The following is a 22,169-nucleotide window of genomic DNA, read 5'->3' as shown; positions in this document are numbered from 1 at the left end:
GCTGCCTCCAGTTCAACCAATTAACTGTAGGACTTGCTCCTGATTGGAGAGCAGCGTACTCGGCGTGTGGGCAGCCGAGTTGGGATTGGCGGAGGAGGACTATAAAGGAGGAGAGAGACGGCATGCACGAGGAACATCTATGGGGAACATCTAAGGGAACCCGTGCAGCCCCTGAGAGAACCGGCCGGCGGTGTGCCGCTCCCCTGCGGAAGTGGGGAATGTGGCCAGGGGGAACTGCCCTTCCACGGAGGTGGAAGGGATAGTAGCCAACCCGGGAAGAACCAGCAGCAAACCCGGGGAGGGCCGAGCAGACGAAAGAACAGCGCAGGGTCCTGTGTCGTTCCTCCACGAAGAGGGGGAGCGACATAATGGTGCCGTGACTCGGATATGAAGCCTAGGCAGGGTTTAGTGTCGTTCCTCCACGAAGAGGGGGAGCGACAGGGTTTTATATGAATACTAGGGAATACTGTAGATAATACATTATGTGCACAATACTATGCTTGGGCTGTTTCGGATATCCAATAATTGCTAGCTGCTGCTGTTAACTCTGTTGTAGAAGAATCTTTTTAGTCTCAGAAGCTAGTATAGTATTTCTTCTGATCTTCAGATCTTATTTTAAGCCTCACAACCTTCGTGTCGGTGGACATAACCCACTACTCATGACAGGGAATATATCAAGCAAGTAGAACAGAAATCTGTTGTATGATATTAATTTTTTATTAAATAGAATGTTTATTTACACTTTATTTCTTCTTAGACTTGTTCTGATTTCTTTTTTAGACTCCTGAGTAGTTATTCATGATATTTTTCATGACATAAATAATCTTTAAAACTGTGGAATGTACTGTATTTATTTGGTTACAATATCCTTTATGTATAAAATGTTATCCTTTCTTCATCATTGAAGCACTGAGCTAGGAATCTTAATATAGAGGTTATCGCTCAGATTGTGTACTCAAAAACTGTCCTGTGAAGCATGAAATAGTTTTCATGCTTACAAAAAGTTTCTTTAAAAATAATCTAAATTGAAGGAAGTAAAATTCAAGTATGAGAATTTTATTTATGAGAATGAACATAGCATTCTCATTGATCTAGGGACACCTAACTGATAAGAGTGTAAATTAACGCGTAATAGAATCCCAAGTGCTAGAGGCTTTCTAGTTTGGTGGCTGTTTTACTCCTATAGCTTTTGCACAGGTCCTTTAGTTTAGATCTTAGCACTGCAATCCCTTGAAGTAGACTGAAATGCTGACATGGAAAGCTTAAATTGTAACCGTATGTTTTTGTAGTTTGATTCTGGCTGTTGCATTATTTGTTATTCAGTTCCACTATCTTTTTCAAGATTTTTGTAAGAAAATATAGGCAGGTTTAAAATTGTTCCTCTTTCAGCCAAGTATCAGCTTTTCATGTCTCAGTATAATAAATAACACCAAGGCTGATAGGCTTGGCTGTTCTCAGTAGATTTAATGATAGTTTATTCTCTTACAGATGATTCACCCACTCATTATTTTCTGAAGAAAATAAGCACCCTGATAAATACATATCCTCTGTTTGTGACTCTCTGGTGACTACTCTAAAACAGGGCATCCTGTGTAAGATTTTAATGTTGCTGTCAAGAAATAGCTGTTAGGCAGTAGCTGCAAAAATGAAGCCTGAAAAAATACAGTGGTATCTCTGTTAGAGCACAAGTTGAGTTTAGTGGTACTTTTTATTAGAAACTTTATTATCCTTGGAAAATAGTCTAGGAGACACAGGTGTACAGCCAGAAAAGGGGAATTAAGATTTGCTTTCATGGACCTGTTCTATGTGACACAAAGGAGTAGACGTAAGACCAGTGAAAATTATGTGGCTGTGTTTCAGTTCATTCTACAGAACAACTTTTTCATAGAGCAGTAAAGAAAAGTGGTATGATGTCTAGACAGAATTTTTCTGGTACTGAAGGAACCACGTGTAGATTGAAGGACAGGGAGGAGACTTGCATGTTTTAAAAGATATTCTAGCATCAAAGGAGTAGTTGGAACAGAAGATATTTAAGATCCTCTTACAGTCTGAGGCTGAAATTCTATTTTTTAAAAATATTTATTTAATTATTTTGAAAGGCAGAGTTACAAGGGGAGGGGTGAGGGGAGAAGGAGATCTTCCATCTGCTGATTGACTCCCCAAATGGCCAAATGGCCTGGGCTGGGCCAGGCCAAAACCAGAAGCCAAAAGCCAGGAGCCAGGAGCCAGGAGCTTCATCTGGATCTCCAACGTGGATGGCAGGGGCCCAGACACTTGGGCCATCTTCCTGTGCTTTACCCCAGGCCATTAGCAGGGAGCTGAATCAGAAGTGCAGCAGCTTGGACCTGAACTGGTACCCATATAGGATGCCATTGTCACAGGCAGTGGCTTTACCTGCTGTGCCAGAACACCAGCCCCAGATGCTGAAATTCTGATACTAGCCCGATAGACAGCCTTAAACTTTGAAACCAGTCTCTCTTTGTGTGTGTGTGTGTGTGTGTGTGTGTGTGTGTGTGTGTTTACCATTTTATGTCAGGTTTAATAATCATTAGTTTATTCAGGAACAATGATTGATCCATTTCTGTTCTTCTCATTTCATACTTTAATGTTTGAGTTGCATAGGTATGCTATTGTGTTTGTTTTCTTCAGGAACATTTGCACGTTGGGTGTTATAGGGTCTAGATGAAGGAAATCACTTGGAAAGAACAATATTGAATATCACTGGTCATGGTCCTCTGCTGCTGATAAGGTAGGCTACTGGGGAGAAGGAAGAAAAAGTACGAAATAGAGGAAGTAAGGACTGAGAAACAATTGGTACAAAAGAATAAGAAAGTAAAGCCGGTGCCGCGGCTCACTAGGCTAATCCTCCGCCTAGCGGCGCCGGCACACCGGGTTCTAGTCCCGGTTAGGGCGCCGGATTCTGTCCCGGTTGTCCCTCTTCCAGGCCAGCTCTCTGCTGTGCCCAGGGAGTGCAGTGGAGGATGGCCCAGGTGCTTGGGCCCTGCACCCCATGGGAGACCAGGAAAAGCACCTGGCTCCTGGCTCCTGCCATCGGATCAGCGCGGTGCGCCAGCCGCAGCGCGCTGGCCGCGGTGGCCATTGGAGGGTGAACCAATGGCAAAAGGAAGACCTTTCTCTCTGTCTCTCTCTCTCACTGTCCACTCTGCCTGTCAAAAAAAAATAAATAAAATAAAAAAAAAATAAATAAAATAAAAAGAATAAGAAAGTAGATAAAAGAGATGAAAAGAAAACAAAAAGTGGAAGTGATCAGAGATGGGTGTACTACTTTTTCCTTTAGCAGGAGGTGGCAGACTATAACTTCCCTTTGTTCACTACCCAAATGCAGTGCTTTAGAATTTATAAATAGCCCTATGGTGATGAGATCATCCCATGAACAGTTCCTCTAATACTAGTCCCTTACCGAAAGGGAAACTTTTTTTTAGAAGACTTATTTATTTGTTTGAAAGGCAGAGTTACATAGAGGCAGAGGCAGAGACAGAGACAGAAAGAGGTCTTCTGTCCACTGGTTTACTCCCCAAACGGCCACAACACCTGGAGCTGGGCTGACCCAAAGCCAGGAGCCAGGAGCTTCTTTGGTGTCTCCTATGTGGGTACAGGGGCCCAAGGACTTGGGTCATCCTCTACTGCTTTCCCAGGCAATACCAGAGAGCTGGAATGGAAATGGAGCAGCCAGGACTCGAACTGGTGCCCATATGGATCCCGGCAGTGCAGGCAGTGGCTTTACCTGCTCTGCCACAGCGTGTTTTTACACCTTTCCAACCCCCTCTACTAATGGATCTTTTGGCTTCCACAAAATGAGGCCTTTTAAAAATATTTGAACAATTAATATATAAAGGAATATTTTCCCCCAGGAAATTCATTAATCCAGCTACTATTGACCATTCTAGCTAAAGCTTTATCAATTTAGATAAAGATTAATGTTTTAAAGTATTTATTTGATATAACATAGTGGTAATAATCACATTACTTTGACCCAGAAATTTTGTTATGACATATCCAAAGAACAGTGCTATTTCCAGTACGAAAAAGTCAGGCTTATTCTGTTTATCTTCAGAAGGTTGAAATATAGAGAGGAAATGTGTTAGGCGAATACTGCTTTCTTGTTTGTTGAGTACTTTACAATTTTTAAACTTTTTCAACTGCTATAATACTTGGTTTTTAGAACAATCCTGTGAGCATTTTATATCTGTATCAGGATAAAATGTACTTGTGATAAATTTCCTTTGTGGTGGGGCTAAATTGATTGGGTCATCAAATACTTCAGAGAGTCTGGGATCCTGCAAGAAATTTTCAGAGTCTGTACATTTTGGAAAAGATAGTTTATAATTTCCATTAGATTTTGCGAAAGTTAAGACAGCTGAATTAATCTTACAGTCTCAGGTTAGCTTAAGGACATTTGGTTGTTTGCTCTGTAAGTGGTTGGCAGTAGGTTTTCAATAAATGTTACACAATATAATTTACTAGATTCTGTATGTATGTAACCTGATTTAAACCTGTAGACAATTTTATTACTTAATTTTGAGGTCTGTAGTCCTAGTAAGTCCTTTGAGTACACAAAAAGATAAGACTCTTCAGAAAGAATCTGCATGTTAATAGAAAAATAGGCTGCATACATTTTAAAAAGATAAATGCTAATATAACATTATATGCAAATGCTTTAAAAATTGGTGGAAAATAGATTAAAAGATAAATTTATTTAGGTCAAAAGATTTTGAGGGACCACCAGTGTGGCACAGCAGGATAAGCCGCCTCCTATAATGCCAGTATTGCTTAAGAGTGCTGCTGGTTCAAGTCCCGCCTGCTCTGTTTCTGATCTAGTTCCCTGCTAATGCCCCTAGGAAAGCAGTGGAAGATGGCGCAAGTGCTTGGGCCCTGTCACCCATGTGGGAGACAAGGGTGGAGTTCCAGGCCCCTGGCTCAGTGGCCGTTTAGGGAGTGAATCAGCTGATGGAAGATTGATTGTCTCCCCATCCCCCTTTCCCTCTCTCTTTACCCGCTTCCCTGTCTCTCTTCTCCCTCTGTAAATCTACCTTTCAAATAAATTAGGTAAGTCTTTTAAAAAGTTTTGAAATGCATGCATAGTTTTTTTCATAATATATACACATTTTCCATGAACATTCTGAAGGTCCCCTCATGTATACGATTTCAAAAAAGTTTTGCACCAAAATAAATTGATCTCTTAATTCTATTTTTCCAGGAACTTTTTAAAGTACCTTTGTTAAATACTGGATTTGTTCTTTACACAAATAAAAACTACTGATTCATATACACAGCTTTAAGTGATCTAGTAGGATTTGAGCTAGGCCTTCAGTAAAAGGCAGAGCTTAGGTGTTATTTCTGCAGTGATTTGAGGGGGTACCTTCTGGGTACCAGGAGCTGTTAGAAACAGGAGAAGGGGAAGGCATTGCAACAGGGAAGATGGAATGAGTGAAGGCAGTGAGGGAGGAATGTACTTGACAAGTCTGGGGCCTAGGAAGACTAATTTGGCTAGAGTCAGGTATGGAAGGAGGTAGAATAAAGGCTGTTGGTCCATTGAGCTGAGAGAACAAACCAATATTTTAGAAAGATCAATTCAGCATTTCTGTATAGTATATTTAATTCTATTTTGTAGCATCTGAATTGTAAACTGACAAGTTTGAAAATCATCTTTATTTCTAAACTGAGAAGTTTGAAAATCATCTTTAAGTGGAACGTTACTGTCTTTTCAAGTAAATAGAATACTCAATATCCCTCTCCCTATCTCCACAAGGTAGATACACCATATTTTTTCCTAAATATAGCACAGATGTTTACATATTTATATGTGTGTGTAAAAGGAGGCCATTAGGCATGTTTTTTTTTTTAAATGTAATTACTGATTTTGACAGCATTTAGTACTTGTCTGACCCTGATTACCATACACTGACTATGTCGAGTTATGCCAATCTGTTGTGCCATTTCTGGAAGATTTAAAAACATATTTATATGAATAATTTTACTCCCTATATATATTTTGATGTTTAATTTCCTACCTCTTAGATTTTTATTTACCTAAATTTTTGACACTTTCAAGTGTTAGTAATCATTAAATCACAGTTATTAAATGATAAGAATGTTCAGGAATTCCATAATAATTTATTAATTAAAGTACTTGGTATTTGAAATATTTAAGCATTAATGTTTTATTAATAATACAGTCACACTGAACTGGGTGGTTATTTGTTCTGGCTAACTTAAGATTAACCTTTTAAGGGCTAGAGTTTTAATTTTGATGAAAATTCTATCTCACATGTAGCATGTAATCTTCATCCTTCTTAAACCAGAGAGTGGAATCTTCATCCCTCATTGTTTTTGATTTTCAGCTTTTCCAATAGTAAGATGTTGGGACTTATCTGCATGAAGATGTAAATATAGATAGTGAACCTGAATGGATATTGAACCCAGAAATAGTCTTAGAAAGTACTGTCTTGAAAAGGTTTCTGGTGTCATTTACTGCTTTTCCCCATAAACAGGAAATGAAATACATATAGTTTCTTGGTTTTGTGGGCAGTATGACATACTCAGTAAATCAAAGGCAGCCCTTTTCCAAGTGTTTTTCTGCCTTCTAAAGGTCACTGCTGATGACTTGTATCATTCTACTTGCCCACTCCATTCAAAATATTATGTATGCTTTCTGCACTGTTAACAAAATATATTCTGAGGCATTTTAGGTGTTCAACAAATATTATTTATCTGCACCCCTCCCCTTACTAATATTAGGCTACAGGTTTCATTTCCTCAGCATGTTTGTCTTCAGATTATTTCATGTTTAGAGATGTGCTACTGGTTACCACTTTCTCTTTGTGTTCCTTAATATTTCATTTTCAAGAAAAGACCACATGCTATGCACCAAACAATGGCATTTAAGTTTTTTTAGTCATTTTTTTTTTATTTGAGAGAGAGAGAGCGAGCGAGCGAGCTTCCATCCCCTAGTTCACTCCCCAGATGCCTGCAATAGCCAGAGCTGGGGTCAGGCAAAAGACAGGAGTCCAGAACTCCATCTGGGTCTCCCACATGGGTTACAGAGACCCAAGTACTTGAGCTATCATCTGTTGCCTCCACAGGTGTGCCTTAGCGGAAAGCTGGGATCACAAGCAGAGGAGCTGAGACTCTAATATGGAATATGGATGTCTCAAGCCATATCTTAACTGCTGTGGCAAACACTTACATTGTTTTAAAGATGTATTTATTTGAAAGTCAGAGTTACACAGAGAGATAAGGAGAGGCAGAGAGAGAGGTCTTCCATCCGCTTGTTTACTCCTCAACTGGCTGTAACAGCCGGAGCTGCGCCGTCCGAAGCCAGGAGCTTCTTCCTGGTCTCCCACGCAGGTGCAGAGGCCCAAGGAGTTGAGCCATCTTCTACTGCTTTCCCAGGCCATAGCAGAAAGCTGGATCGGAAGTGGAGCAGCCGGGATTCAAACTAGCACCTATATGGGATGCTGGCACTGCCGGTGGCAGCTTTACCTGTTACACCACAGCAGCGGCCCCACACTTGCATTTTTAATATGGGCAATAGAGCAGAGAGGTGGAAGAACCTAAGTCACTAACTCAACCAGTCCTCAAGTTCTGCCTACTTTTAGACTTCTGTTGTATGGAGAGTAAATTTTTTTCATTGTCGAAGCCAGTTTGAGTTGCTCATTCCAAAACTTTAGCCAAAAACATCCTAAATGATACTTACTATTAGTGTTGTGGAGATTTGAAAGACTTTATGTATATAAAACACCTGGCAAGTAATAAGTGCTCGTCAGACACAGAACACAGTCTTCAAAGATCCCTTCTGTTTTCAGGGACATTATGATGAGATGTGGCACAGGTACCTTACAGCTTACCAGATTACAGAGCTGTTCTGTTACCCATTTGTGACTTTGTCAGTTAGCTCCTTTCTCAGCCATGGTATGCTTCTGCTACTGTCTTTTCCTCTTTACTACTTCTACTTTTTGACTTTGTATTTATAATCTATCTTCTTATAAATGCAGCTAGCCAATTGGAGTACTCTTGCCTGTAATACTCAGCTCTTTGGTTATTCCCCCTTTGGATTGGTTGCTAGATGTTCAGGGACAGGTCTTTGGCCACAGAGACTTTGAAATTTGAGGTGTTGTTTTAGAACTCATCAAGATGCCTGTAAATTCTAGATAGCTGAGTTATACTGCACCTTTATAAAATAAACTGAAAGTATATCATTGTGAAAACTAAAAGAAACAATAAAAAAGGAAGGAGGAGGGAGCTTGGGAGCATGGGCAGGTGGGAAGTATCACAATGCTCCGAAATCTGCATATATGAAATACATGAACTTTGTTCACCTTGTATAAATAAAAAAAATTGAAAAAAAAAGCATAATTTGTGAAGAACACATGTTTCAAAAATCTCCTGACAAGAAAATTAACCCTGTGGCTGGTGTTGTGACTCAGCAGGTTAAGCTATTGCCTGCAATGCTGGCATCCCATATCAAAATGCTGGTTTGAGTCCCTGCTGCTCTATTTGCAATCCAAATGCTTGCTAATGTGCCTGGGAGGCAATGGGTGATGGTCCAACTTGGGAGACCAAGATGGTGTTCCAGGCTCCTGGTGTTGGCCTGGCCCAGCCCCAGCCATTGCAGCCATTTGGGAAGCGAACCCAGCAAATTGAAGATCTCTTTCCCTGTCTGTCTCTCCCCCTCTCTGTCATTCTGTCTTTCAAATAAATAAAATCTTTAAAAGAAATTTAATCACCTTACTTTTTAGTTGCACAATATATATTTTTAAATTAAAAATAACATCTGGGGTAGGTGTTTTGTGCATTGTTAAGCCACTGCTTAGGATGTCTGCATCCCACACCAGAGTGCCTGGATTTTAGTCCCAGCTCCACTCTCCATTCTTGCTTCTTGCTAATGCATACCCTGGGAGGCAGAAGGTGATAGCTCAAGTAGTTGGGTCCCTGCTAACCATGTGGGAGACTCAATTTGAGTTCCTGGATCTTAGGTTTGATCTGGTCCAGTCCTGGCTGTTGCAGGCATTTTGGTAGTGAATCAGGGGATAGTATAGTATCATTGGGGAAAAAATATCTTTTCTTATACAATGTCTTTATTCTTCTTTCTTATTTTGTATTGTGATTCTACTTGATAATGTGTCCCCATGGTTTTATTAGACTAGAGATAATAACATTTATATTTGAATGTATATCCCTTGTGTCTAGCACAATATCTAGGGCTTGTTTATAAAGAATGAGAAAAAATGTAAATAAAATGTATAGTTTGTTTTTATAATCACATTTCTCATATTTATAGATTTAGAATGTCTTTTTTTTTTGACAGGCAGAGTGGACAGAGAGAGAAAGACAGGGAGAAAGGTCTTCCTTTGCCGTTGGTTCACCCTCCAATGGCTGCTGCGGCCTGCGTGCCGCAGCCGGCATACCGTGCTGATCCGATGGCAGGAGCCAGGTACTTCTCCTGGTCTCCCATGGGGTGCAGGGCCCAAGCACTTGGGCCATCCTCCACTGCACTCCCTGGCCACAGCAGAGAGCTGGCCTGGAAGAGGGGCAACCGGGACAAAATCCGGCGCCCCGACCGGGACTAGAACCCGGTGTGCCGGCGCTGCAAGGCGGAGGATTAGCCTAGTGAGCTGCGGTGCCGGCAGATTTAGAGTGTCTTAAGGAAAACATTTTTATATAAGGATAACATTTCTCATTTTCATATTTTCCATTTACTTTCATTTAAGTGTAATACCACTGTATTCCTCCATAGTGGCATCAACATCTAGTGCTTTCCTTATAGTACCTTCAGGGTAGCATATACTCTGAATAGATTGATACAGCATTAAAACCAATATATTTGAAAGAAAAATTAATATATATCATTTAATCTCCTTTTGATAGATTCATAAGAAGAAAGTAAAGGTTGGAGCTCTAAGGTGGAATGCCCCAGTAAAACTATCTTTGATAATAGAAGTGATCTGTATATCTCTGTTCTCCAGTATGGTAACCACATGAATCACATTTAGTGAGACCTTGAAATGTGGCTAGTAGAATAGAGAAACTAAAGTCTTAATTTTATTTTAATTTATTAAAATATAAATAGCACATGTGGTTCATGGCTACAATAGTGGATTGTGCAGACCTAAGAGATGAGGCTCCTAAGAGGTTATCTGCCCTAGGACTTTTCTTTTTGCAAGTATGGAAAATGTGGCCCAGAAAGGTGACATGACTAACCAGAGATTGCATATCTGTTGAAGAACAGAGCTGGGACTAAGGTGTCATAATGCTCATATCAGTGCTACTACTAGATCTGAACATATTGGAATTATTAAATTGCTAATCAAATTATAATTATTACTTGTATACCTGCCCTTTCTTCTACTTCTCTCTTTCCACACAAACATACCCTGTCCCCATTGGGAGAAAAAAAGAAAAAATAGGTTTTAAGGGTGAAATTTTCAAATTAATTTATTTAAGTAGGAAGTAATCTTTGTTATTTTTAATGGTTTATTTATTTAAAGGCAGAGTGACCGAGAGAGAAGGAGAGACAGAGAAGGTAAGTTGGTTCACTTACCAAGTTCCAAATGACCACACCTGCCATGGCTGGACCAGACAGAAGCCAGGATCAAGGAACTTAGGTCTCCCATGTGGGAGCCAGGGGCCCAAGTACTTGTTCCATCTTTCATTGCTTTCCAGGCACATTAGCCAGGACTCAAATCGGTGCTCTTATGGAATGCCAGCATCATAGGCAGAACCTTAACTCACTGTGCCACAATACTGGCCCCAGGAAGTAGGTTTTTTTCTTAGATGTATTCATTTATTTGAGAGGCAGAGGTCGGGTGGGGGGGGGCGGTTGGAAGGTCTTCTATCCGCTGATTCACTCCCCAAATGGCCTCAACCAACGGCTAGAACTGAGCCTATCTGGAGCCAGGAGCCAGGAGCTTCTTCAGGTCTCCGATGTGAGGGCAGGAGCCCAAGGACTTAAGCCATCTTCTACTGCTTTCCCAGGCCATTAACAGGGAGCTGGATCGGAAGTGGAGCATCCAAGACTCAAACTGGCGCCCATATGGGATGCCAACACTGCAAGCAGCAGCTTTACCCACTATGCCACAGTGCCGGCCCCTCCCAGTAAGTAGTTTTTAATTGTATGTTTTTAAGTGATTTTTACTTGTAAATTTTTGAAATTCCCATTGTGGTCTCTACCTTTAAGATATTCAAAATATGGGGCTGGCATTGTGGCATAGCAGGTAAAGCTGCCACTTGTGTTACTGGTATTTCATATGGGTGATGGTTTAAGTCCTGGCTGCTCCATTTCTGATCCAGCTCCATGCTAATGTGCCTGGGAAAGCAGTGGAAGATCGCCTAAGTACTTGGGCCCCTGCTACCCATGTGGGAGACCCAGATGAAGCTCTTGGTTTCTGCCTGCCCACCCCGCCTCAACTGTTGTAGCCATCTGGAGAGTGAACCAGTGGTTGGAAGATTTTCTTTCTGTCTTTCCCTCTCTCTCTGCAACTCTGAATTTCAAATAAATAAATAAATAATAATTTTTTTTAAAAAAATGTTCAAAATGAATAAAAGAAATCACTGAAGTTTAGGATCATGCATTGTCACAATCAGAAGAAACCGGATATTTTGTAGTACTGCCTCCTTTCACAAGAGAGTAATCTTGTACTAGAGTGATAGGGTGAGATCATAACAGAGCACAGACTAGAGCCCAGCTTTTTCACTTCACAGGCAGACAAATCCAAGGGCACTGCAGCAGATATCCAGTGTTCTATTAAGCTGCTGATGGCTGTGCTGAATTTTGATACTAATCTCAACAACAGATCATTAGGTGCTAGGAAGAGATTCACCAAGTTCCTGAGCCAAATATTTCAAAGCAGTTTGTACCTGCAATATTAAAATCATAATTGAATTTTCTTATAAATCTCAAACTTGAAGACCCTATTGGATATTTGCATGGAGAACTTGCAGTATAATTTGTGTGCTCATGTGCCAGCATCTACTGAGGCTTGTCACCACAGATGTCACAAGATGGTTATCTTTCTTGTAGTACATTGGAGAAAACACAGTCATTTTTATGAACTTTATTGACCAAAGGTCAAATGTTGTGGCTCTGACTGCTGTGAGGCCGATATGTAATGCAAGCCAGATTGGTGACTGGAAGAATAAAGGAATGTTTTACTCCAATTTTCCACAACAGTGTAACTCTTCTCAACTGTCGCAGCATTTAGACTGATCTTTTGAAATGCAATGGTGGATTTTATGAGCAAAGATAAGAGATACGTAACAATAAACGTACACACTCCTCTGATCCATGTATTTGCCATTTTGAATTTCACTGTCTAGCAGAGGATCTGATCAATGCTAGGGAACTAATCTCTAGGCAACAAGTGTGAGAGGACCTCAAAAAGTTCATGAAAAATGCGATTAAAAGATTTATTTTTGTGTAAATTTTTTTTTGAAATCCATGCATAGATTTTTTTCATAATGCACATTTCCATAAACTTTTTGAAGTCTCTACATGTATGAATTTAAATGTGTATGTATCATGTCCCTGATCCCAAGGAGTTAACAATCTACTAGGGGAGTAAATGCTAATTACTAGTGATTAGCTGCAAGTGCTGCAAGAGGCTCAGGGTAAGTGCTGGGGAGAAGTGGGAAATAAGATTACTTATATAGGCCGGCGCCGCGGCTCAGTTGGCTAATCCTCCACCTAGTGGCGCCGGCACACTGGGTTCTAGTCCCAGTCGGGGCGCCAGATTCTGTCCCGGTTGCCCCTCTTCCAGGCCAGCTCTCTGCTGTGGCCAGGGAGTGCAGTGGAGGATGGCCCAAGTGCTTGGGCCCTGCACCCCATGGGAGACCAGGAGAAGCACCTGGCTCCTGCCATCGGATCAGCACGGTTCGCCGGCCACAGCGTGCCAGCCGTGGCGGCCATTGGAGGGTGAACCAACGGCAAAGGAAGACCTTTCTCTCTGTCTCTCTCTCTCACTGTGCACTCTGCCTGTCAAAAAAAAAAGATTACTTATATAGATAAAGATAGATTATGGAAAGCCTGAGAAGTACAAAACGGTTTTAAGCAGTGTGTTAGGAAATGGTGGGTCAGTTTATTTCCTTTTAAAAAATTAATTAATTAATTTGAAAGGCAGACAATGTTAAGTCTGCTGATTCACTTCCTAAATGTCCACACAAGCAGGCCTGGGCTGGGCCTGGCTGAAAGTGGGGAACCTGAATCTGGGTCTCCCACATGGGTGGCAGGGGCCAGCCAGCTACTTAAACTGTCACTACTGCCTTCCATTAGCCTTAATAGGAAGCTGGAAGTAGGAACTAGAGGCAGGCAATGGGGCTGTTAACCACTAAACCAGTCACCTGTCCCTGAGTTGGCAGTGGTAATCACAGTTGGTTGAAATTTGATGAGACTAGAGTGATGGCCATGGGATAGAAGACTGATGGTAACAGTGATGATGATGACAGCAATAGGCAATAGCATATTGGTCCCTTTCTGTATGCTAGACCCTGTGAGACTGGTGATGTTACACGTGGAAATTCAAACAAAGTATGATCATTTGCTCAAAGCCTTACCACTAAGAAGTAGGAGAGCTACAGTTTGAATCTAGGTATAGTTCTAAAATCTATCCCCTTTCTGTTCATTTACCAAATAGATGGTAAGGGCCTGGGTTGGTAGCCTTGTAGCACTTAGTGACTACATATATCATCACTACTCATTGCCCTAGGCTGTTGCATTGCATGCCTGTCTCTCCTACTAAACTGTGATTCTTTGAGGACATGAATTATACCTTAATCATCTTTGCAATGTCAGCACCTAATACAATTTTAAGGTAAATACTTGATAATGTTTGTTAAATGAAAGAATATTAAATAAGGAGCAAACATGACCTCAAACAATAAGCTATTTTGATTCTTGAGAATAGTGGTAGAATATTGAGTTTGGTGATACTAGAATGCTTGCTTCTGTTCTTGCCTTTTATCTGTATGTCTTGATTATTATCCTCATACTTTCTTCTAAAAATATTTTAAAAGATTATATTATAATGTATGCTAAGTTTCATAAGAATCTTTTAAACATTTATATTATGCAAAATTTCCAACATTTATGAAAGTATAGAGTAGAATGTAAAATGCTATATTATAATATGACATATTAAGCCAGCTTCAATAATTGTCAGGTTTGTCAGGTCCTGACCAATCTTGTTTTACCTATACCACAACTCCTAGATTATTTTGAAGCAAATCTCAGACATATTTCATCTGTAAAAATATGAGCATATATCTCTTAACAAATTGAAATTCTTAAAAAAGGTCACATCTAAAAATTAACAGTGATTTCTTAGTATCAAATGTCCAGTCCATGTTAAAATATCCCTGAGGGGCTGGTGTTGTGGCACAGCAGGTTAAGTTAGCAACATCAGGGGTTGTGGAGATGCCAGTTTGAGCCCTGGCTGCTCTACTTCTGATCCAACACCCTGTACACTTGCCTGGGAAAGCAGCAGAATAGCCCAAGTGCTTAGGCCCCTGCTACTCATCAGGAGAGTTCCAGGTTGCTGGTTTCCACCTGACCCAGCCCCTGAAGTTGCAGCCATATGGGGAGTAAACCAGCTGATGGAAGGTATCTCTCTCTCTCTCTCTCTTTCTCTCTACCACTCTGTCTCTCCCTCTGTTTCTCTAACTTTGCCTTTCAAATAAATGAATAAACTTTAAAAAACAAAAGATTCCTTTTAAAAAATTTTAAAAAATAAAATATCCCTGAATATCATATATGTATCCTCTGCTTTTAAAATTCTGGATCCTCCCTATAAATATATGAAATTTATTCCCTTTGTATAAATTTTTGAAAAGTTAAAAAAAAAGACATTCTGGATCCTTGAGGCTGGCATTGTGGCACAGTGGGTTAAGCCTCTACCTGCATGCTGACATCCCATATAAGTGCTGGTTTGAGTTCCAGCTGTTCTGCTTCTGATCCAGCCTCCTGCTAATGCACCTGGAAAAGCAGCAGAGGATGGCCCAAGTTCTTGGGTCCCTGTGACCCATGTGGGAAACCTGGATGGAGTTCCAGGCCCCAGCCCCAGCTGTTGTGGCCGTTTGGGGAATGAACCAGTGGTTGGAATATCTCTGTCTCTACCTCTTTCTGTAAGTCTGCCTTTGAATTAAATAAATAAATCTTAAAAGAATATCTGGATCCATATAAGGGAGAGCATGTGATCTTTGTCTTTCTGTGTATGGTTTATTTCACTCAACATGATGTCCTCCAGTTGTGTCCATTTTGCTGCAAATGGTAGAATTCCATCTTTTTAATAGCTGAATAATATTCCATGGTATATATATACTACATTTTTTTATTCATTTATCTGATGATGGACAACTTGGTTGAGTCCTCAGTTTGGCTATTGTGAACAGTGCCGCTGTAAATATGGTGGAACAGGTATCTCTTTGACACAATGTGTTCATGTCTTTTGGATTTATACTCAGTAGTGGGATTGCTGGTTCATATTGCAGGTCTATTTCTAGATTTTTTAAGAAATATGCACACTGTTTTCCACAGTGGCTGCATTAATTTACATTCTTATCAATAGTGTATAAGTGTTCCCCTTTCTCCACATGCACTCCAACATTTCTTACTCTCCATCTTTTGGATTTTAGCTATTCTGAAATGGATAAGGTAATATCTCATTGTGGTTTTGATTTGTATTTTCTTGATGGCTAGTGATGTTAAGCATTTGTTTCATATATTTGTTGGCCATTTGTATTTCTCCTTTTGAGAACTATCTATCCAGGCCCGTTGCCCATTTCTTAGCCTCATTGCTTGATATTTTTGTTGTTGAGTTTTTGGTTTTTGTTTTTTTGTTGTTGTTGTTATCACAGGACTATTGAAGTAGTAACAATTTTTGTTACATGATATATATCTCTTTTTTTTTTTTTTTGACAGGCAGAGTGCACAGTGAGAGAGAGAGACAGAGAGAAAGGTCTTCCTTTGCCATTGGTTCACCCTCCAATGGCCGCCGCCGCCGCTGGCGCGCTGCAGCCGGCGCACTGCAGCCGGCGCACTGCACTGATCCGAAGCCAGGAGCCAGGTGCTTATCCTGGTCTCCCATGGGGTGCAGGGCCCAAGGACTTTGGGCCATCCTCCACTGCACTCCTTGGCCACAGCAGAGAGCTGGCCTGGAAGAGGGGCAACCGGGACTAGAACCCTGTGTGCCGGCGCCGCAAGGCGGAGGATTAGCCTTTTGAGCCGCGGCGCCGGCCACATGATATATCTCTAAAGCGAAACTAATGATTAAAACTGAATTTAGATTAGTTTGTAATAAATAAATGCTTTTCATTACAGAATAGATAAAAATTCTTATGAAAGATAATGTTTTTCCTATTTGTTCATTTGAAAGGCAGAGAAAGAGAGAAAGAGAAAGAAAGAGAGAAAGAAACAGAATCTTCCATCTTTTTGTTTATTCCCCAAATGCCTGCAACATCTGAGGCTGAGCCAGGCCAAAATCAGGAGCCTATAAGTCTATCTGAGTCTCCCACATGGATGGCAGGAACCCAAGCACCTGGGACAGCATCTGCTGCCTCCCAGGTACATTATCAGAAGCTGGATTGGAAGCAAAGGTGGGACCTCATCCCAGGCATTTTGATATGGGATGCAGGCATTCAGAGTGGTGGCTCAACCCTCTACACCATAATTCTTTTTTTTTTTTGACAGGCAGAGTGGACAGTGAGAGAGAAAGAGAGAAAGGTCTTCCTTTTTCCGTTGGTTCACCCCCCAATGGCCGCTGCAGCCAGCGTGCTGCGGCCGGCACACCGCACTGATCCAAAGCCAGGAGCCAGGTGCTTCTTCCTGGTCTCCCATGCGGGTGCAGGGCCCAAGGACTTTGGGCCATCCTCCACTGCCCTCCCGAGCCACAGCAGAGAGCTGGACTGGAAGAGGAGCAACCAGGACAGAATTCGGTGCCCTGACAGGGACTAGAACCCAGTGTGCCCGTGCCACAGGCGGAGGATTAGCCTATTGAGCCATGGTGCCAGCCTACACCATAATTTTTACTCCTAGATGAGAACATTTTAAAATTTTTAGCTGATTCATGAAATTATATATATATATATATAGGGGGTTCCATTGTACAGTATTTAAATCAGGATATACTTAACTATCTCCTCACTTATTCTTTATGGTGAAAATATTCAAAATCCTCTCCTAGCCTTTTTAAAAAACATAGCGTACATTTTTAAGATTTATTTATTTGAAAGCCAGAGTTGTACAGAGAGATGGGAAGAGACAGAGACAGAGAGAAAGAGAGAGATCTTCTATCTGCTCATTTACTTCCCATTTGGCTGCAACGGCCATGTCTGGGCCAGGCTGAAGCCGGGAGCCAGGCACTTCATCCAGGTCTCCCATATGTGTGCAGTGACCCAAGTACTTGAGCCATCTTCCTCTGCTTTCCCAGGCACATTAGCAGGGAGCTGGATTGGAAGTGGAGCAACCAGGACTTGAACCGGTGCCCATATGCCATGCCAGCATCCCTGGCAGTAGCTTAACCTGCACCACAACACCGGCCCCTGTACATTATTGTTATCTGTAGTCATCTACTGTGTGATAGAACACTAAAACGTCTTTCTTCTATTTAATTATAACTGAGTACCTAATAATTAACCTAGATGAGAACTTTAAATTTCAGTTCTGTTATTGAAGAAGAGAAAGCCCGTGATGCTTCCCAGGCCTTTAAGTAATGAGATAATAGTATTGGTTTATATTGCATTTAAAGCAAAAACTCACTGAAAAAAGTCATTTATAGTCAATCCTCATTATTCATGAATTCTGTATTTGTGAATTTGCCTACTCAATAAATTGTATTTATGACCCCAAAGTCAATACACCTAGCACTTTCTTGGTCATTTGCAGATATGCGTAAAGTGGCAAAAAACATGGATTTGAGTCTTCCAACATTAAGTATTCAGCCAAAGTTAAACAACACAGTGCTCTCTGCCTGTTTGTTTCAGCCCTCATATTATATATATACACACACACACACACACACACACACACATATATATATATATATTTTAATTGACAGAGTTAGCAGTGAGAGAGAGAGAGATAGAGAGAAAGGTCTTTCTTCCGTTGGTTCACCCCCCAAATGGCCACCATGGTAGGAGCCATGCCTATCCAAAGCCAGGAGCCAGGTGCTTCCTCCTGGTCTCCCATGTGAATGTAGGGGCCCAAGCACTTGGACCATCCTCCACTGCCCTCCCAGGCCACAGCAGAGAGCTGGACTGGAAGAGGAGCAACCGGGACCAGAACCCGGCGCCCATATGGGATCTCCGCGCTGCAGGTGGAGGGTTAACCAAGTGAGCCACGGCGCCGGCCCCCTCATATTATAAACAAGTGTCCTTTCTGAGTCTGTTTAGTGCTGTTTCTTACATATCTGTGCTGTTTAAATTTTATTTATTTATCTATTTTTAGTGATTTTACTATTTAAAATGGCTCCCAATCATAAGGATGAAGTGCTTCCTTGTGTTCTTAAGTTCAAGGAAGCTGTGATATATCTTTAAGAGAAAATATGTATGTTACATAAGCTTTATTCAGGCATCAGTTATAGTATTAACTGATGTCATTAACTGTGAGTTCAATGTTACTGAATAAACTCTATATTAAGTAAGCACTTATGAAACAAGGCGGTGCATTGGTTGATTAGCAAAAATGTTGTAACCAAAGGATCACAGGAAGCTTGCAATGTTTAATATATTTTTCCCAGGAGCGGTGGTTTAGTATTCCCTGTGTCAATGTTCACAGCCAATTTATAGAACAGAACTTGCAAAAATAATGAGAATCAAATATATTTTGACTGCAGAGGCACTTGGAAGGGATGAGTCTTATGGAGTGGGAGAGTTTACATGGTGTTTATCATTATTTTTAATTTTTTTTAAAGATTTATATTTATTTGAAAGAGCTAATACAAAGAGAAGGAGAAGCAGAGAGAGAGAGAGAGAGAGAGGGAGGGAGGGAGAGGGGGAGGGAGAGGTCTTCCATCCATTGGTTCACTCTCCAATTGGCTGCAATGGCTAGAGCTGCCCCGATCCGAAGCTAGGAGCCAGGAGCTTCTTCCAGATTTCCCACGCAGGTGCAGGGGTCCAAGGACTTGGGCCATCTTCTACTGCTATCCTAGGCCACAGCAGAGAGCTGGATCAGACGTGGAGCATCTGGGACTCGAACCAGCACCCATATGGGATGCCTGAACTGCAGGTGGTGGCTTTACCTGCTATGCCATGGCGCTGGTCTCGATGTTTATCTTTAGTCTTGCTATTTGTCCATCTGTGTATAATAGAATTCTATCTAAGGGCTTGCTATCTTTTTTGGGGAGCGGTTTTTTATTTTTAAATATTTATTTAAATGTAAGGTAGAGAGAGAGAGAGAGAGGGAGGAAGAGATCTTCCATTCTCTGGTTCACTCCCCAAATGGCCACAAACAGCTGGGGCTGGGCCACTCAGGAGCCGGGGACATCATCCAGGCCTCCAGTGTGAGTGCAGGAGCCCAAATACTTGGGCAGTCCTCTACTGCTTTCCAGGCACATTAGCAGTGGAGCAGCTTGGACTTGAATCAATGCTCATGGGATGCTGGCATCACAGACAGTGGCTTAACCTGCTGCGCCTCAAGGGAGCCAGTTTTTATCTCTTACTAGTTTTGACTTTACAAGTCATTATTTTAAAATTACAAATAGTTTTTTAAGGGATTTCTTAATTGGATTCTCAGGGTCATAGTAAGTACATGATAGTTTTAAGGCAAAGTCTTGTGAAAAGTAGATCACGTCTGCTCTATTTTAATGCTATTTGGTTAATGACAGCTTTATGAAACTGTAGGTTTTTGTAATATCCCCATACTCTAGTACTGTGTAGATATCATATTTGCTTTTCTGAATCAGGGATTGGCAAATTTTTTTTTATCTGTAAAGGGCCACATGGTAAATCTTTTAGGTTTTGCAGGACATACAAGGTCTCTAGTAGCATATTCTTTGGTTTTTATTTGTTTTTGTTTTTATGAATCTAAATATGAGGGGCATCAAAAAGTTCATGGAAGTGGAAATAAATGGTAATATGAACTCTTCAGGAACTTTTTGAAGCTCCCTTGTATTTCTTCTTTCCTTTTTTTTTTTTTTTTAACATTTTTAGGTCAGGGTTCAGGCTAGGTTTTTCCTAGGTCTGTAATTTGCTGGTCCCTGTTTTAAATGTTTCAATATGGTGTACCATCAGCTACCCCTCTTCAGATAGTGATGCTTATCTCACTGGCATAACCTGGGCTTGAAAGGGTCCGAGTATGCCATTCTACCTCAGATTTCTTCTTTCTTAAATTTGGATTATTAATGCGCATATTTATGAAGTACAGAGTGATAAATTGATACATGTATATGATATATAATGATCAATAGGAGAAACGGTGACTTGATCAGCCCTCGCCCTGACTGTTGATGAGCAACTTAATGTGTTATCCCTCTTAGTATTTTTTTTGTTTGTTCTACTTAATACTGTTGGTTGAATACTGTAATCAATACACAATTATTCTTAAGTGCTGAAACTTAACTGAAAAGTGATCGCTGTTAAATATAAGAGTGGGAATAAGAGACGGCAGAGATGTGCAATTCGGGACATGCTCAAGCTGACTTACCTCAAACGGTAGAGTTAGAAACATACCAGGGGATTCCAATTCAATCCCATCAAGGTAGTATGTACCAATGCCATCTCACTAGTCCCAGTGATCAAATTCTGTTCACAATTGATCATAATGATAGGACTAAGAACCAAAGGGATCACATAAACAAGACTAGTGTCTGCAAATACTAGCTGATAGAATAAAATAGGGAGAGAACGATCCAACATGGGAAGTGAGATACACAGCAGACCCATAGAATGGCAGATGTCCTAAACAGCACTCTGGCCTCAGAATCAGCCCTTAAGGCATGCGGATCCAGCTGAAAGGCCCATGAGAGTATTTCAGGCATGGAAAGCCAAGACACTCTGGGGAAAAAAAAAAAAAAAAAACCTAAATGAAAGATCTCCGCGAGTGAGATCCCAGTGGAAAGAACGGGTCATCAAAGAAGGAGGTACCTTTCTCTGAAGGGAGGAGAGAACTTCCACTTTGACCATGGCCTTGTCTAAATATGATCAGAGTCAGTGAACTCAGGGGGCTTCCATAGCCTTGGCAGCTCATGACAAGAGCCTAGGGTGATTACTGATGCCATAAACAAGAGTGTCAATTTGTTAAGTCAACAACAGGAGTCACTGTGCATTTACTCCTCATGTAGGATCTTTGTCCTTAGTGTGCTGTACATTGAGATTTAATGCTATAACTAGTACTCAAACAGTATTTTTCACTTTATGTTTCTGCGTGGGAGCAAACTGTTGAAATCTTTACTTAATGTATGCTAAACTGATCTTCTGTATATAAAGAGAATCGAAAATGAATCTTGATGTGAATGGAAGGGGAGAGGGAGTGGGAAAGGGGAGGGTTGCGGGTGGGAGGGACATTATGGGGGGGAAGCCATTGTAATCCATAAGCTGTACTTTGGAAATTTATATTCATTAAATAAAAGTTAAAAAAAATTATCAAAGCAAGGTAGTGATTTTTTTTTATAAAAATCTTGATGTTTTTGTTGGGATGCAATAAATATGCTGTGTATTTTTTATTATTACAGTGATTCTTACTAGAGGCTGATTAACATCAAATACATGTGAGAAAAATGGGGAATAAGCACAGCCACTTCCTTATTCAGTAATTAGAAGGAATATGAAAATAAAATTAATAGCCTATTTACCAAGTACAAATCATTTTATGTAACTCCTTATTTAATCCTCATTATAATCATAAGTGAGAAGCTATCCTTCCTCTTTTTAGATATATAACTTAAGCCTTAGTTAAGGTAGCACTGTGCACTAGAATTTTCTGTGATGATGGATTTTTTTTATATGTGTACTCTTTTTATCATGCCTGTTGAACACTTGAAATGAAACTAATGTTACTGGATTTTTAATTTAATTTTAACTAGTTTTAATTTCTATTTTAATAACCACATATAGCTAGTGATTACTACATTAGGCATTATAACTCTAAGAACTTAAGTAACATGCTCAGGCTTACACAGTAAATTCCACGAATGTAATTTAAAACCAGCTCATAATTTTTCCAT

General features: G+C 40.6%; 1 protein-coding gene across 11 annotated transcripts in view; it reads left to right on the top strand.

The window, feature by feature from the left end:
* APOOL (apolipoprotein O like) overlaps positions 1-22,169 on the top strand; it is a 95,700-nt gene that overhangs the window by 19,865 nt on the left and 53,666 nt on the right. For 3 of the 11 annotated variants that reach the window (XR_016227817.1, XM_070066378.2, XM_089323979.1), the window contains exon 2: positions 10,996-11,115. The exons of 4 other annotated variants lie outside the window; for them this stretch is intronic. Coding sequence is in view for 4 of the 7 variants with exons in the window: in XM_070066378.2 (XP_069922479.2) it covers positions 10,996-11,115 (120 nt within the window). In the remaining 3 variants the exon portion in view is untranslated. Of the gene's footprint in view, positions 1-2,649; positions 2,750-10,995; positions 11,116-22,169 lie in introns of all 11 variants that reach the window. 4 more of the 11 variants (XM_070066380.2, XM_089323980.1, XM_070066383.2 and 1 more) reach the window with 2 other exon arrangements.

The sequence above is a fragment of the Oryctolagus cuniculus genome, chromosome X, assembly GCF_051225735.1.
Source record: "Oryctolagus cuniculus isolate XC-2025 breed Fujian yellow rabbit chromosome X, ASM5122573v1, whole genome shotgun sequence".
Lineage (NCBI taxonomy): Eukaryota > Metazoa > Chordata > Mammalia > Lagomorpha > Leporidae > Oryctolagus > Oryctolagus cuniculus.
Note: the sequence above shows the minus strand (reverse complement) of the source record. Positions and strands in the feature narration are given on the sequence as shown.